Source organism: Camarhynchus parvulus, chromosome 2 (assembly GCF_901933205.1).
Source record: "Camarhynchus parvulus chromosome 2, STF_HiC, whole genome shotgun sequence".
Taxonomy (NCBI): domain Eukaryota; kingdom Metazoa; phylum Chordata; class Aves; order Passeriformes; family Thraupidae; genus Camarhynchus; species Camarhynchus parvulus.
In genome coordinates this window covers 140,640,391-140,655,632 of record NC_044572.1, presented here as the reverse complement: position 1 = coordinate 140,655,632, position 15,242 = coordinate 140,640,391, and the positions used below count along the sequence as shown (strand labels likewise).

The 15,242-nt window shown below is 37.9% G+C and overlaps 1 protein-coding gene across 1 annotated transcript in view; it reads right to left on the bottom strand.

Annotated features, from left to right (window-relative positions):
* Positions 1 to 15,242, bottom strand: part of NSMCE2 (NSE2 (MMS21) homolog, SMC5-SMC6 complex SUMO ligase) — a 126,771-nt gene that overhangs the window by 58,392 nt on the left and 53,137 nt on the right. Inside the window, exon 4 of the mRNA XM_030965829.1 lies at positions 7,819 to 7,972. Coding sequence (XP_030821689.1) covers positions 7,819 to 7,972 — 154 coding nt within the window. The remainder of the gene's footprint in view (positions 1 to 7,818; positions 7,973 to 15,242) is intronic.

Genomic DNA, 15,242 nt, shown 5'->3' with positions numbered 1-15,242 from the left:
AAGTGGAGTATTCTGAAGTTACCATGCAGTGTGATATGCACTGATGGATTATTATTTAGTCAGCATTATCCCAGAACTAGTTGCCTGTTTCTCCTCAAATGTGTTTTGTCCCAGCAGTCAATACAAATTCATTACTTGGAGTAGTAGAGTTCTACTTGAATTAGAATTTCCACTGATCCTTGTGCATACTGATGGCACAAAATCCCACCATACAAATGACTGAAATTAACATATAGAAAGAGTGAAAAAAGCTGCTGTCCCTCCAGTTAAATATTCAAGTAACAGGAAAAAAAATGAGTAAATAAAACAAAGTTCTCTAATTTTAAAGCTCCACTAAGCTTTAATTTTCTCCTTCCTCCTCAATATACTAACTTCAAAATGAGAGCATCTCATTAAAAAAATTTAATGCTGAGACGTTTTCCCTTTCTTCTTTCTTTGATTTTTTTTCTCCTTGGATTTCACCTGTTCTTCACCTGGTTTCTTGTGATCACACTTAAAATTTAAACTGTAAGCTCATGGCAAAGGATTGAAATACCTGTATCATCTGACTTTTAAACCTTTCTGAATAGTGGGCAACAGATATAATGGGAAGTAAAACTGTACTTAGCTGACAGAGGCAGTCCTTGTATTTTCACTGCTCAGATTTGCAAAATAGTATGTATTACTACACCAGGAAAGAAGTGAATGAAAACTCTAAGTGAAATCACAGGTGATTTATTACCAGAAGACAAATTTCCGATTGGGTATAACACATCTATTTAACATTTCTGAATTTTAGATACAGTCAAGGTTTAGTACTATCCCCATGCTTCTCACTCATCTAAAATTTATAAAACATTTCTGATATGTTCAAGCATGGTCACAAAACATGAGATTTTGTAAGTTTCCATGTTGCATAACTGGATTACCATAGAGTCAAGAAAGACAGAAACTGACTGAATCAAACTAAACTCCATTGAGGGAGAGCATCTTTATAAGCCAGAGTACAGTGCTGGAACAAGAACAATGAGCAAAAACTTGGCCACAGACTTATTTTGCTTGAAAATTTCTCACCATCTGAGCAAAGTTCTAAGTTTTTCATCATCCTTCCAAGAGAAACAACAAAGAAAAAATTAATATATTTCAAGATGGCATTTTATTCGATATTGTGATTAAATGCAACATCAAGGGAATAGAAGCAGCATCTATGAGCTCCCTTCCTGACCTATATATTCATATGAACAGTAAAAATGCCATGCTGGTAGCCATCAATGTGCTCAGTTAAGAGAGAATTATCCCCTAGCAGTAACAATAAATTAACCTAAGTATTATCCCTAAGTGTATAATAACAATAAAAAATTATTTCCATGTAACACTCTATTTCCTTTCTAAATTTTATAGACTTGGTGCTGACCTGAAAGCCAGGCTGATATAGAACCAAGAATTACATCTTGAAAAGACTTTTGCAATGGAATCAAATGTAGCTCTTTAAAAAATATATGTATAGATTAGATGGCAGACACAGAAAGAGATAAGAAGATCTTATCATTAAGCATCTGCTGATTAGAAGGGCAGATATTTATAACACGAAAGACCTACATCAGATGCTCTTTCTGATTTAGATATGTCATCTCTGAGCTGAGTGCTTTACGATAGGACTAAAAAGTCAGTGTCTCTCAGTATTTCCTTCTGCAGTTGTTGCCATTTTGATATATAGTTAAATACACTGTGGACAGAGAGAGAGGGAGACTGATTCCAGAGTTACAGATCAATCACTTAGTAGGCGCAGAGTCAGTCAAGTTCTGATTTTAAATCACCAAGACTGAAACTCAGGTCTCTTATACTCCAGGTTACTCATAATGGAGAAGAGTTGTTGGAGGGGTGGGTTGATTCCTCTTTCATTTTAACTCTGAATTACATGTCAGAGCTCTAAATGCCAAAGCAAGAAACTTCTTATTTCAATCAATTGCATTAGAAAGGCAATCATTTCATCAAAAAACCTTCACCAGGTCTATTGGCAATTGATGTTCTTCATTAATCCACTAACATAGTTCTTGTTAAAGCAAGTTTCTGCATTTTCAGAAAAAAAAAAATCCATTAATTTTTATCCTGGAAAAGTCATCCAGATTGCAGAAGGAAACTTCTGATGGTTTCATTCATTCTGGTCTTCACAAACTAGCAAGGATAGTAGCTTTGATGGTAATTTTGCACTCTGGATATTGTTCTTGGGTACTATTACAGGTCCCATTGCTATATTATGTGAGCATCCCATTTATCTAGTTTATTTCTCTAGCTGATCTTTCCAAAAACTGTGAAATAGAGTAGCTTTGACTAGTTCCATTATCAGACCCTCATCTCTTAATCCTTCAAAACTACAAGTGGGCTTGCCCACTCCTGAGCAAATCAACTAGTTCTTTCCAGGAAACACCCAGACAGGACAGTCCCAAAAGGAAAAGCCATGCCAAGTTTCTCTTCTCAGGACAGTCCTTATGCCCTACCCACAAGTCAGCTCTCACTCACAGAATTGGCTCTTGACATACTTACTTTACTGCTCTGGGGCTGCAGTTTTCCCCCTCAGCATCATGCCTTGAAAACATTACTCTGGCACACTAAAACACACTTAGGTTATTATCTACAGTTCTTTGAACTCAAAAAATGACAAAAACATAATAATGATGCTTTAGTGCCACTAGAGAAGCAGGGCAATTGAATGTTTTGCACTCAGTTGGACATGGCTGCTTTGCTCCACAGGCCACCAGCCCAGAGCAGCAGGATATGAGCTAGTCCAGGTCTTTTCTTGCACACAAACACAATACACCCAGAAATGAATTCCAGACTTGGGTGTAAGGTCCAGACCCACAAAGTTTTTAGGGACCTATCTCCCAGTGATCTGTTCGGAAACTAAATGACTTGATCTAAGACAACAAGAAGGTAACAAAGCAAAGACCTAAACCAAAGACTCCTAAACTTCAAATGACCTTCCCAAGTGCTGGATCTTCTTTCATTTCTTTACTAGCCAAGGGGCTGTCTGTAAGGGATTTTACGTAAATGAAAAGTGCATATCCCACACACATCACTGAACTGTCATAACACCAATCCCACCTTCAGCTGGAATTTTCAGCTCTTGTGCTGAAGTTGTTTTCTCATAATTAGTCAGTTAAGGGGATTTTAAAATATTTTTTTTACATTGAAAATATAAGGAAAAATACACTAACATGACTTTTCAGCTGATTCTCTGCCATCAGAAATAAGTATAGGGACAAAAATCGGCCAACTAAGAAGTAAACTACAGCTGAAGAGAAACCCAGATCTGCAAATCACTTATGTGAGTCCATACAAGTAATTTCAACTATTTCCTCAAATTTCACCACTGCTGTGTGGCAAGAAGTAAAATTAACTTGCCTACCTCAATGTGATGTTGTGAGGATTAACTGGACGAAACTCATCAAGCAATGTAATACACAGTATCTTGCTGCAGCTTGTTTTCTTATCCTACTAAAAGCAAATCAAAGACCTTAGTCTTTGCTGGAATCTGTGATAGATTGTTTTAAAAATTTAAAGATAATTTCTTTCATAGTGACATTTTTTCTATCCCAAACTGTATCTAAAAAAACATTTTTTCACACCATTATTTCTCAGCATATGCATAACTTAAAATACACGTATCAACAGGGCATATGGCATCTACTTGAAGTAAATTTAAAATCTTCTCCTTTCAAAATATTTGCTTATTGATAATGACTATAAATCCATACTAGCAAAATGATACATACTTTTTCCTTTTAAAGATCAGAGACTTTTTTTTCTTCAATGGAAAATGCAAGAAAGATCCTTACAACTGCAGTGTAGCTACTTTCCAAACTAAATTACAGTGACCGGTTTCCTGTGACAAAAACTTGCCTAAACTACTATTGAGTCTCAAAAGCATTTGTCCCCCATAAAAAAAAAAAAAAATCTTTCCTACATTTGCCAAATCCAGTCCTTAAACTGTTTGGCATAACCAGCAATATTGTCATTCACAAACTGTTTGGCATAACCAGCAATATTGTCATTCATTCAAATCTTATCATTTTCCACAAAATCACTACTGAAGCATGCATCTGTTGTGTGTTTGCAGAACCTGCAGTTATCAAGGATTCCAAAGTGCACGTTATCAGCTGCTACAAAAGGGCTATGAAATCTGTCATCCTTTGTGCACCAAACGTGACACTAAATAACCTTCAGCAAATACACTAGTGGCAGCTAGGGTCACAGGAGTAGAGATTATACCTTCTGATCAGCTCTCCATACAGAGTATCATACATTTAAACTGATACATGGAGAATAAAGACAGGTCTTAGTTTCATTCTGTGAAGACAAAATTTCTCATACTTTCTGCCAGAAGATAGGTGCCTTTGATATGTGTATATGTATGTGCATAAATATATGTGTATATATATTCTGGCATGAAATAAAAAGACTCAGTAATACAGCTTCAAACAGAAGGTGGGATTTTAAACTTACAGAAGACACAAAATGCAAAGTTACAATTTCTGCATGGTTTAGTTCCTATAAGCTCACTCCTGCAAGGCTCTGTACTGTGGTCATGCTCCAATAAGGAAGTGAAACATGCCAGCAATCTCACTCATTTCAAAGGATCTACTCATAAAATTTAATTTATGCGACTTGCTTAAGCACTTCACTTAATCAAAAGGAGATCACTAAGCACTTTGCAGATCTGGGACCCTTATGTCTAAGGACAGCATCGGTCATGTAGTGTTAAAGACACAAAATTTCCTTACCACACATGCAGTAATTTTGAACTTTCTTGTATTACCAAATTTAGTGAAAACTCCTCCAAGTACTCAGTTATTTGGAAAAAATAACGTAGCCACTTGGGGGTACAATAAATGGTTAAAAAAAGGAAAAATCAACCAACACTCTTTCCTACTGCTTACAGTCTAAGAAGGTTTGAGTAGAAAAATGAAACTGTTTTCCATTAAAAATAAGAAGTGGGAATTTAGGAAACTAAGATAGTTCTGAAAACAGACTTCAGAAGAATCACTTGCTGTTCACATAAAATCTGTCTGACAGTGTTTTGACACATATCAGAGGTGAAGATTTTTCACCACTTCATAAACCCCAGCTAAAGTAGCTGCATAATAAAGGCTCACAGATTGAGAGAAAATGTCTGAAAACTGTCTGAACGATGAGCAGAACAGAAACTGCTCTGAGGCATGATCTCATCCTTACTGCCACAGAGATGTACTTGCCCAATTTCATTTCTGCACCTTGGCTGCTGCTGAAGTTCAAAGCTAAGAAGGTCTCCTTCCCACAGAACTGCCCAGGGAAGACAAGCACCATTCTCCTCCCTGAGTATTAGAGCAACCTATGGCACTGCCTGTCACCTGTCAGGGGACAGGGAACAACCCTGCACCTTCCTTTCATCATGGTGGCAGCAAATATCAAAAGAGAAAATATATTAGCTTAATTTTCTGTTAATATGAGGTTGTATTTAAGTGCTTCACACTTTGCACCATACCTAAAAACTGTGTTGAGAAAGTTTTTTTCTGTCAAATCTCAGTTAATTTCTAAATAGCAAAACAATGCAAGAATATATTATTTCCTTGTTCAGCTGTTCTAGAATACAGATGTCAAGCTTTGCATAAAAGATACATAATCATTAATGGTAACTTGTCCTAGAAAGCAAATCATTTTAGTATCTACCCTGTCTTCTCTTTTGAGAGAGAAAAAATTGAAACAACAAAAAAAACCCAAAACCCAAACAAACAAACAAAAAATTAAAACTAAACAAAACAGGAAACCCCCTCTGAGAAAACCTGGCAGAAGTTTTTATGTTTCATCTAACTGAGCAATAAAATCAAATTCCAGAAAAAAGCTAAAAACTGAACCTCAATGGTGTATGTGTTCTCGAAAAAAAGCCAGGTGAACTACATTGCACCTGGCAAGGCTAATAGTTGAAAACAAAATTATAGCCAGTAGTTGTTGATGAAGTTATTCATACATGTAACTCACATCCAGCAGTTTTCAAATGTGTCCCAAAATCTGCAGACACATTATATTGTGCTGTTGAGATGAGGCCAGAATTGTAGGACTCATGCTTTTGAAAACACAACTCATACAGGAGAAGATAAAGAATACACAGATAACCTGGCTTAAGCATGAATGCTGAAAATTTAACAGGATGACCTTAATTTCTTCTTACAAAACAACCCCACCAAAACCACATGTAAATGTAGGATGTTTTAAGGAAAATCACCAACTTATGGAAACTAGTAATATCTTTTACAGATTTTATTAATCTTCAGCTCAGCTGGTATTGCAAGTGAAGCATTTAATAAGACAAATCTGGATTTCAGGCAGCAGTAGCAGAATGATGTCCTCATATTTTTTTAAGAATATTTTCTATTGTGTTTATTTAATTTGGGGTCTTTTTCAACAGGTCAGCCAGTAAGAACTTAATCCCACAGCCTGAACTGAATGTATCACTAGAGCATACACCCCTTCCTCAGGCAATTACAAGGTAGAAAGTAAATCCAAAGTCAGTTATCAAGATTTTTATCTTCTCAGTTACAAACACCTGGAAATTAGAAATTACAACATAATGGTGGGGCAGTAGTAATTTTATGGTTACGTAGGGAGTGAAAATTACACTGTCTTGTGGTCTTAACTTGATATGTTCATTCTTAGAGTAGTGCCAAGAGCTTTATTAAACTCAGAGATCAGTGCTAAAATGCATGAAGATGGGAAACAAATATATTAAGCCTTCAAGCTCTAATCGTAGGGAGTCTTGAGATACCAGATCTGAAATTCACCTTGTCAAGCACGTCCTATAAATCTCTATAGGGAAGCAATCCAAAGTCCAGTGGGAAAATTCTTTCCACTGGTTCCTTTGGGTTTTGGATAGGGCTTCAAAAAAAAAAACAGAATTCAAGGAGAGCTAAAGGAGAGCACCCAGAATATCACTTCCAATAGTATAAATCATTAATCTATGACTCCTGAAGTTCCTGAGATACCAGTTTATGTTGAAATCAAATTGTAAGATGAGAGGGAATAGGTACAGGGGTCAAGGGGTCAAGGGACAGCAAGCAGAATAATATGATTTCAGAACATAATCATGATTAGGGAAGAGCAACACAAACAGTGTCAGAGCCCATGAACTTTCCCAGCACCAGTAATCAGAGTAATATTTTAATGACTGCTATATGTGCGGGGCAATAAAAGTAGACAGTTTTGTTGTGTTGCATAAATAACCAAACTGTTTACTCTTCAACTTTTTGGTAATTTAAGCACAAATAACTTAAAATTCTAACACTTGAAAAATTCTGTTAATTTGGAAAAAATGGATTTTAGTAATCTGCAGTGTTAGACAGTGCGTGCACAGAAGCTGTAAACCTGAGAACACGTACAGTAAGCATTTTCCAACAATACAGTTCTACCATTAAAGCAAAGGTCTTCTTAGTGTTGCAACACATCCTATGTTGTGAAACAGGAGCAATTTGTTTAAGTGACAAATGAAAACAGCTTACCTAATCCTTTTAGGAGATCCTATCAGTTAAGAAAATAAATGCAAAAGGTCTTCAAATGAAAAAGCCCACCTTACAAAAAAAAAGTGGTTTTCATGATATTTGTGTTCAAACACAGCAGGAGCTGCAGGAGTCTAAATAAAACTATCAAGGTAACTACACTGTTTTTTTTCTACACAGATATCAATTTAAGTAAGTTTTTAAGAATACTCACATCAGTTTGAGCCATAAGTGAGAGTTCTGTATTTCAGGGCAGTTACTCAGATTTTACTGCTTAGCATTCAAAGAATCATTTTTAAAAAATCAGACTTACATTGTTTTTTCATCTCCTTAAGTTGATCCTTAAAATGCATATATTTTTCATTCCTTTGTAAATCTGAGTCACTGGTCATGCTCTCCATTTCAAGGAATTTTTCTTGCGCCAAGTTTTCTAAATCTGGTAAATTTTCTGGTTTTTCTTGTTTTACCTGTAGGGAAGAAGAAATAGAATGTATTCATTATGATACATTTTAATACAAAGCAGAAGACATCAAGCAAAACTTCATTAGCATAATCTCAGCTTCTTTTGACTACAGTTAAGCTTCCTGCTCTGAAGCCATAACCTCCAAGTAACTCATTTCAGCAAAAGTAAGTATGAAACGTAGATATTAGATTCTCAGTGTCATTAACTTATTTTCTGGGTACTTCTCACAGTAGCAAAAGGGAAAACTGACCCTTGCAGTCAAATTTACCTCTGTGAGTGGTGATGGTAAACATGTTAACAGGAACCAGTGTAGCACTTGATGAGATGAGAATGAAACCAAAGTATACAACTCTGTCCAGAAAGCAAGAAGATAACAGAAATCCAAAATAACTTTTAAGAGTTTTGCAAAAACCTCCACTCTCATCACTTCGGAATCAGGTTTACAGAAGCCCATAATCTACATGCAAGATTAGTGTGATAACACCAGCAAGAACAGTACAGCTAATGTGAAAGGAAACCACCTCAATTTATTTGTGCTGTGTGAACAAGAAGCATTAAGCCACACAAGCAGGCAAAAACACGGGTTCTTGAAAAGTACTTACAGCAAATACATCTGGAATGATTTTAATAAATACTAGAAAAGGAAGTCATCACATAGACAATATTAAGATATTCTAAGAATGCAAAAAGCACTTTGGGAACCCCCTAGAATCAATAATTGGAGTTCTCTGTTTCTCAAGGCAACATTAAATTCTAGTGAAGTGTAACTTTGACAGTTCTTCATAAGAACTAGCTCAGGGGCTGTGTTAGGGACTGTGCTATGCAATGAGGATCAGCAACAGCACCAAGTCAGAAAGAAGGTGGACATCTGTCAAATCCTTAATGCTGAGCATTTTCTGAACCAGAAAAAAAGCTACTTCTATCCCAAAATCATGTCAAAATATGACAATCTGAAAAAAAAAGACGGTAAGCACCATTTCTGCTGAGCCACTCTTCCCCTACCACACATACTAAATTCTGCCCTTCACCAGACCATGACACTATTCATTGTGAAAGACAGAAAAAAAAAGTAGCCTACTGAGAAAAAGAAAAACAGTCCGCTTCATCAAATCATTTACAGGTTTAAAAGTTTACAGGGACCTTGGAAATCCTACAGAATATATTTTGTTTCAGGAGTCAAATAAATAAATGTTCACATAAAAACGGACTTAGCAGATACATAAAATGAAAAAAAGCCAAATTTTACTATTGCTTAAGCAAAGCAAAGTAATCCATAGAACTATTGCTTCTTCCAAGAGCAAACCCAGTTTGGAACATTTACTTTCAGCAGACGCAAGTTGTGGCAAGAAGAAAAATAAGAAAAAAACATGCACTGCCAGGTGATAGCATGAAGTTTTCAAAGGCACCTGGAGATAAAAGATCACCCACAACAACATCCAGCTGTAAAAGGGAAAGACTCAGTAACACTTTGGTACCAAAGGAGCACAGTGACTATGAGAGACCAACAGCATGTTATCAGAGATGCTTAGACTGCTGCATGACCCAGGCAGGAAAGTAGAGTTCTTATCCCATGAAACCTGACCTAAGGAGCAAAGGAAAGCAGAGCATCCTGTGCCCAGTGCACTGAGGACAATCATTCACACTCAAATGGTTTGCCTGTGCCAGCATCACAGCACACTGCTGCAAAAAAGACCTATCGCAACCCCAACCAGCATTGTTCAGTACTCAGCTGGAGAAGAAACTTGGCTATCAAGTGTATGCAAGAACAAAAAGGTACTTACTAAATCAAAATTCATTTAAAATGCAAGACATTATAAAAGAATGCTTTGATCTGGACTCATGTAGTGCAAACATATTCCTTTCTGCAACATCACGCTGATTTTACCGACATTCTCTCTTTAACATAAAAGTAACATGTAGACACACACAAGAATAGTCCAAATAACAACCCACCACTAAGATCTGCCCTCACGACAAATGAGAGCACTGTAGACATATAGAAGATCCAGCTGTGTATACTAAAAATAACCCTGAAGTGCTTCGAAGTTGCTGAGACTGACACCAAGAGTAAAATAAATTATGTGGATATTCATCACAGGCATCCATCAGCAGTAAAGACAATGTCAATAATCTTTTCCTCTCCACAGGGACCACATTACACATTGATAGAGTTACATCAGGATCTCTTTATCTTTTTCTTGACTCATGGAAGATTTGAGTGCAGATATGCATCAACATAACATCTTCAATCATACCCTCTGACTGAGAGGTGAAAAGAAGGGCACAGTCAATGTTAGTTCAAACAGTGGTTCTCAACTCCAACTTCCAGAATTAAAAGACTTTACACATATGAGCAGAAAAAAAGGGCAGGAACTGTAACTTACAGCATTATGGTACCAAAAAGAACATATGTTTGAGAGGGTGCATTACATCACTCGGTGCTGGTGCTACCTCACCTCAAGTGCTGTGTGCAGTTTTGGGCAGCACAATGTAAGAAAGATAAATCTGTCAGTGAGCACGCAAAGGGGGGCCATGAAGATGGTAAACAGCTTAGAGGAGGAGCTGTTTGAGAAATGGATGAGGTCAGCCCAGAGAAGAGGAGACTAAAGGGAGAACCTCACTGCAGTCTGCAGCCTCCTCACGAGGGGAAGTGGAGGGGCAAGTACCAACCTCTGCTTCTTGGTGGCCAGCAACAGGACCCAAAGGAACAGCATAAAACTGTGTCAGGGGGATTTAGGTTGGGTATTAGGAAAAGATTCTTCACCCAGAGGCTGGCCAGGCACCAGAACAGGCTGCCAGGGAAGTGGTCACAGTTCAAGAAGCATTTGAACAATGCCCTCAGACACATGGTGGGATTCTTGGGGCATCCTGGGCAGGGCCAGGAGCTGGACTCGATGGCCTTTGTGTCTCTCTTCTAGCTCAGGATACTCTTATGGTTGTATGCACACAAATAAACTTTGTCTGTGCCACTGTGGAGCTACAAAAATTTGCATGAAGACATCTCACTAACCTCAAGAGAATGCTTACATAAAACTCTCCCTCAGCACCTAACTAATCACACAGCTTGCTGCCATAGGTCTATTAAAGTAAGAGTAGCCTGCTATTTGCTAAGGGCAACATGAACAATTCCACCAGCTATCTAGAGAAAAAAAAAAGTCATTCACACCAGCTGAATTCCCAATAGCAACACATAACTAGATTATGGGGACAGCCCAACAATGCAGCACATATGACAAAGGATCAGACAACCACCTCATACAGAAACCTAGAGTCAGATGTGAGAGATGCTCAAAGAATGCACTTTCTTGTAGTTTAACTTCTTTCATGTTTACAATTTAAATTCAGTTTCTGTTCACTTCCACATGATTGCTTTCATTAAAATGATTAGTAGAGACACCATTCCTGACCACACTCAGTACTGTACCACACACATGCTATTACTGAAATGCCAGGTAGACCTTCTGGAAGGTCAACACATCACAGGTGAATAATAAGGCATGTCCACCCACTATACTAACAAGCAAATACATTTTGCTCTGCACAAGCAATTTCTCTTTGGTGCTGCATATCCTATGCCTAAGAGAGGGTTAGAAGAGGGTTGAGAATGGTCTACACAACAACATAAATTAAAACAAATGAAAGAAAATGTCCCATTAGTCCTAGATCCTCACAGTGGGACAGAATTACAACATCTTATACACTACATCAGCACAACACCTTTACAGGTTCATTACAGTTTTCTTTAGCTCTTGCCACCCACCCACTCCTACTCTACAGATTCTTGATGGATATAGGAATGATGAGATCAGCATAACAAAATGTCTGAGGGCGATACAAACATAGGGTACGGCTAAAGGGACAAGGCAAAATTTTCAGTGTTTAGGGCACCAGGTTGGGGTCATGCTCCTTCTTGGTCTCAGCAGCATGTCAGATAAATGCTTGCCAGCAGACCTGAAGTCACTGACATGTTCAATTCCTCAGAATAAGTTACTTCACATGAGAACCATGAAAGACATGTTAAGCAAATAACTGTTGGTTTAGCAGCACTGTCAGCCAAAACCAGCATGCTAAGTAACACCTTGCAGCCATTAGTCAATCCATTGAGAGCTACATTGATTTTGAAATGGGGTGGAGGCATACACACCCTACAAAGCATTCTGGAAATTACATGTAACGATGAACTGGGAGTGTTCAGGACATATGGTGGAAAGAAGTATCAGTCACAACATCTTGTTTACAGCAACAGAAAAAGCAAAAGCATCTGCTGTGCCATACCAGCAAAGAACCACACAAGTTTTTACATGGGGGTCAGCAACAAGGAAAACAGATATGTTATATATAACATACATATACATACATGATCTATCAGCAGTCCTGATAAGAAAACACATTTGCAAACACTAAACACATAATTGTTTAGGAAAACAGCTATAGCTAAACTATCAAAAGATCCATTTACTCATGGCCTCACAGCACATCACTGGGTCAGAGCCATACGTGCAAAAGGGTTTCTGTGTCTGACAGGCAATGCTTATGGAATGAACCACTTCATGACATGTCTTCTGCCAGTATCTGTCTGTAAGGATACACCTTCCTCTCATGAATTCTTCCATGGAGTGTGTCTATTCTATGCCTAAACTGTTAAAACTATGCCTCCAAAAATCAGGCTTTTTGAAAGGCCAGCTTAGAGAGCCTAAGGGAAGAGTAAATGCAGAGTATTCCAAGGGACAGTCTGGGGAATTTTTATTTCATCAATTACCATAACCACCAAGTCAAAAATAAATTATTCTGTTCCAGACCAATCTCAGAACGAGTAAGGTCAAAGGTACCATAGACTAAAATTGGACCAGTTTGCGGTATTAGTCTCCATACAGCAAGGGATCAGTGTCTAAAAAGGACTAATTAGCATAACCCTGCATGCTGCACTGCAGCATTTCATAATTGTCCTGCCCAGTCCCAAAACACTTCACAAACATTAAAGAATTTAGCCTCAAACACCCATTGTGACATGTACCATGTATTTTACAAATGGATAGGCTGTGGCATTAGGAGATTAATAACTTGGCCTAAGGTTGCACAAGGAGACTGCGGCAGAACCTAGAATAAATAAATCCCAGTTCTGTGCTTTGAGCACAAAGCCATCCTTTTACCTTCTCCTTTAGCTGAGGGAAAGTTCAAACTTACATGTGCATTTGGTTCACTCTCTATAAAGAGGCCCGAAACAGCTTGTGGCTGCTTGGCAAACCTTGAGATAAAAGAACAGCATTCTGCCTGTCACAGAAATGCTCCACTGGTCTTTGCATTGCAGTGGTTCAGCATGTGACACACCACGGTTATTTTTTAGCCTTTCTGCTCTTCTCTCTCAGGCACAGAAGTCCTTTAGCTGCATATTTTTATCCTGTCACTGTTCCAAGGTACTCTTTCTCAGGGCTATCTTTTATGTCCCTGGTATTTGGAAGCTTGCCAGTACCATCCATTTTATTTCTCAGAAATTTCTTGCCATACCTGAACTATGTTGCAGTTTCCTCAGATCTGTGACACAATCTACAAAAGAACTCTTTTCATAGAATTCTGAACTCTCACCAGTCTTTCAAACCATGCATTTTTTGTTCCCTGTAATTTAATTCCTGCAAAATACGGACTTTTGAAGTTTAATTTATGGATATTATTGACATTTGAGTTTTGGGAAGTATAGAAACATTCCTGCTTGCTAATGAACTTTTAAAAGACTTTTAAAAGTCAGCTGACGGGGCAGAATTTCTTCATTTTCCAAATTCTTTGTTGTTTCATTTATGAAAGGGAGGGTGATTAGTCACTCAGTGCTATAAAGCTCAGAGGTATGCAGTTATTTAGATATTTATATTCTTTTGGGACAGCACAAAAAAGGATATGGTGATGTTTCCACCTAACTCCAAACTCAGATTAATTTATACTGTATTTACACTACAGCCATGTGCCTCTGCATTTGGTTATCAAACACTGATAGCAGCTGCATCTTTTGAGGAAAAACTTCTTATAGTTCCTGCTGGGACCTAATTTCTTACCTTTGTGAATTTGATTTTGTGAAGGAACTCAATCAATTTTTCAGACAGCCAACTTCAGGTCCTTCAAGAGCAGGTGTGCCAGCCTACCACATCCTACCAAGAGCCAGTTCAGAACCTGGGAGCCTCACATTTTCTGAACTGATATAACTTCAAAATGTCTGAACCGGACATGGACATATCTAAATCTGCTTATTTCAGAGAACAAATGCCAAGAATTGGCTGAAAATAATAGTAAGAATGTCAAAACAGCCTCTCTGAGCATCTCATATCATAGAGAAAGTAGCTATTCTTCCTTTATTTATCTCTGCTATGCAACAAAAGCAAACAGAAATGCATGTCACCTTTCTTTCTTGTCTAACAATTCCTACATCCTATTATTTCATCCTTACCTCACTAAATAATTTATTATTACAAATATGCAGCCTTTCAACACACATATTTATTTTACCTCAGGGTAAGTCAAAGTTTGCTGTGATTATTTATTATAACCAATTTTTTTTTCACTGAGAGGGAAAATAACATGGGAGCTAAGTAAATTTGTGGGTTGAGTCACCCATACACTTTGTGAATCATGTGAGAACCAACTCTAAGTGAGTCACCACTGTAACTGAATCAGGCTGCAAAATTTCAGCTCAACCTAAACAGTCATTTATTATTCTTCAATGGCTAGATACAAACCCTTAGCAAATATAAGATCATTTGTTGATGCACAAATAAAACACTGCACTTGGAAACATCTGCAAGGACAGTCAAAAAGTATATCATCATTGAGCAGCAGGAGCTGCAGTATGAACAGAGCTCAGCTGCAGCCAGGATTGCCTAAGGGCCCACATCTGATTCAGGAGATTCAACACCTCTGTACATCATGGCTGCAGGGCTGGGACTCCAGTTGAGCAACACCTTTGCAGACTATTGTGAAATACCAAGAGAGGCAGATTTGTAAGGGCTGACCCACACTTATGACACATACTGCCTTAATAAACCAGGCCAGCACAACAGAAAATCACTGTCAGCAGGATTCAAATATCCCAAATAATGCTAAAGTAACAGTATGAAGGTGAGGCAGGGTTGCTGTGGTTCCAAAACAGCACATCAACGAAGTGGTTGTAGCCAGGGTATCCCCAAAATAAAATTGCCTGTACCCTCCACAGTTTCCTTCCCCTACTTTAAACACAGCTGCACACATTCAACCCTTAAAAAGAAGGTAAGCAGTGAGAGGCACACACTGCT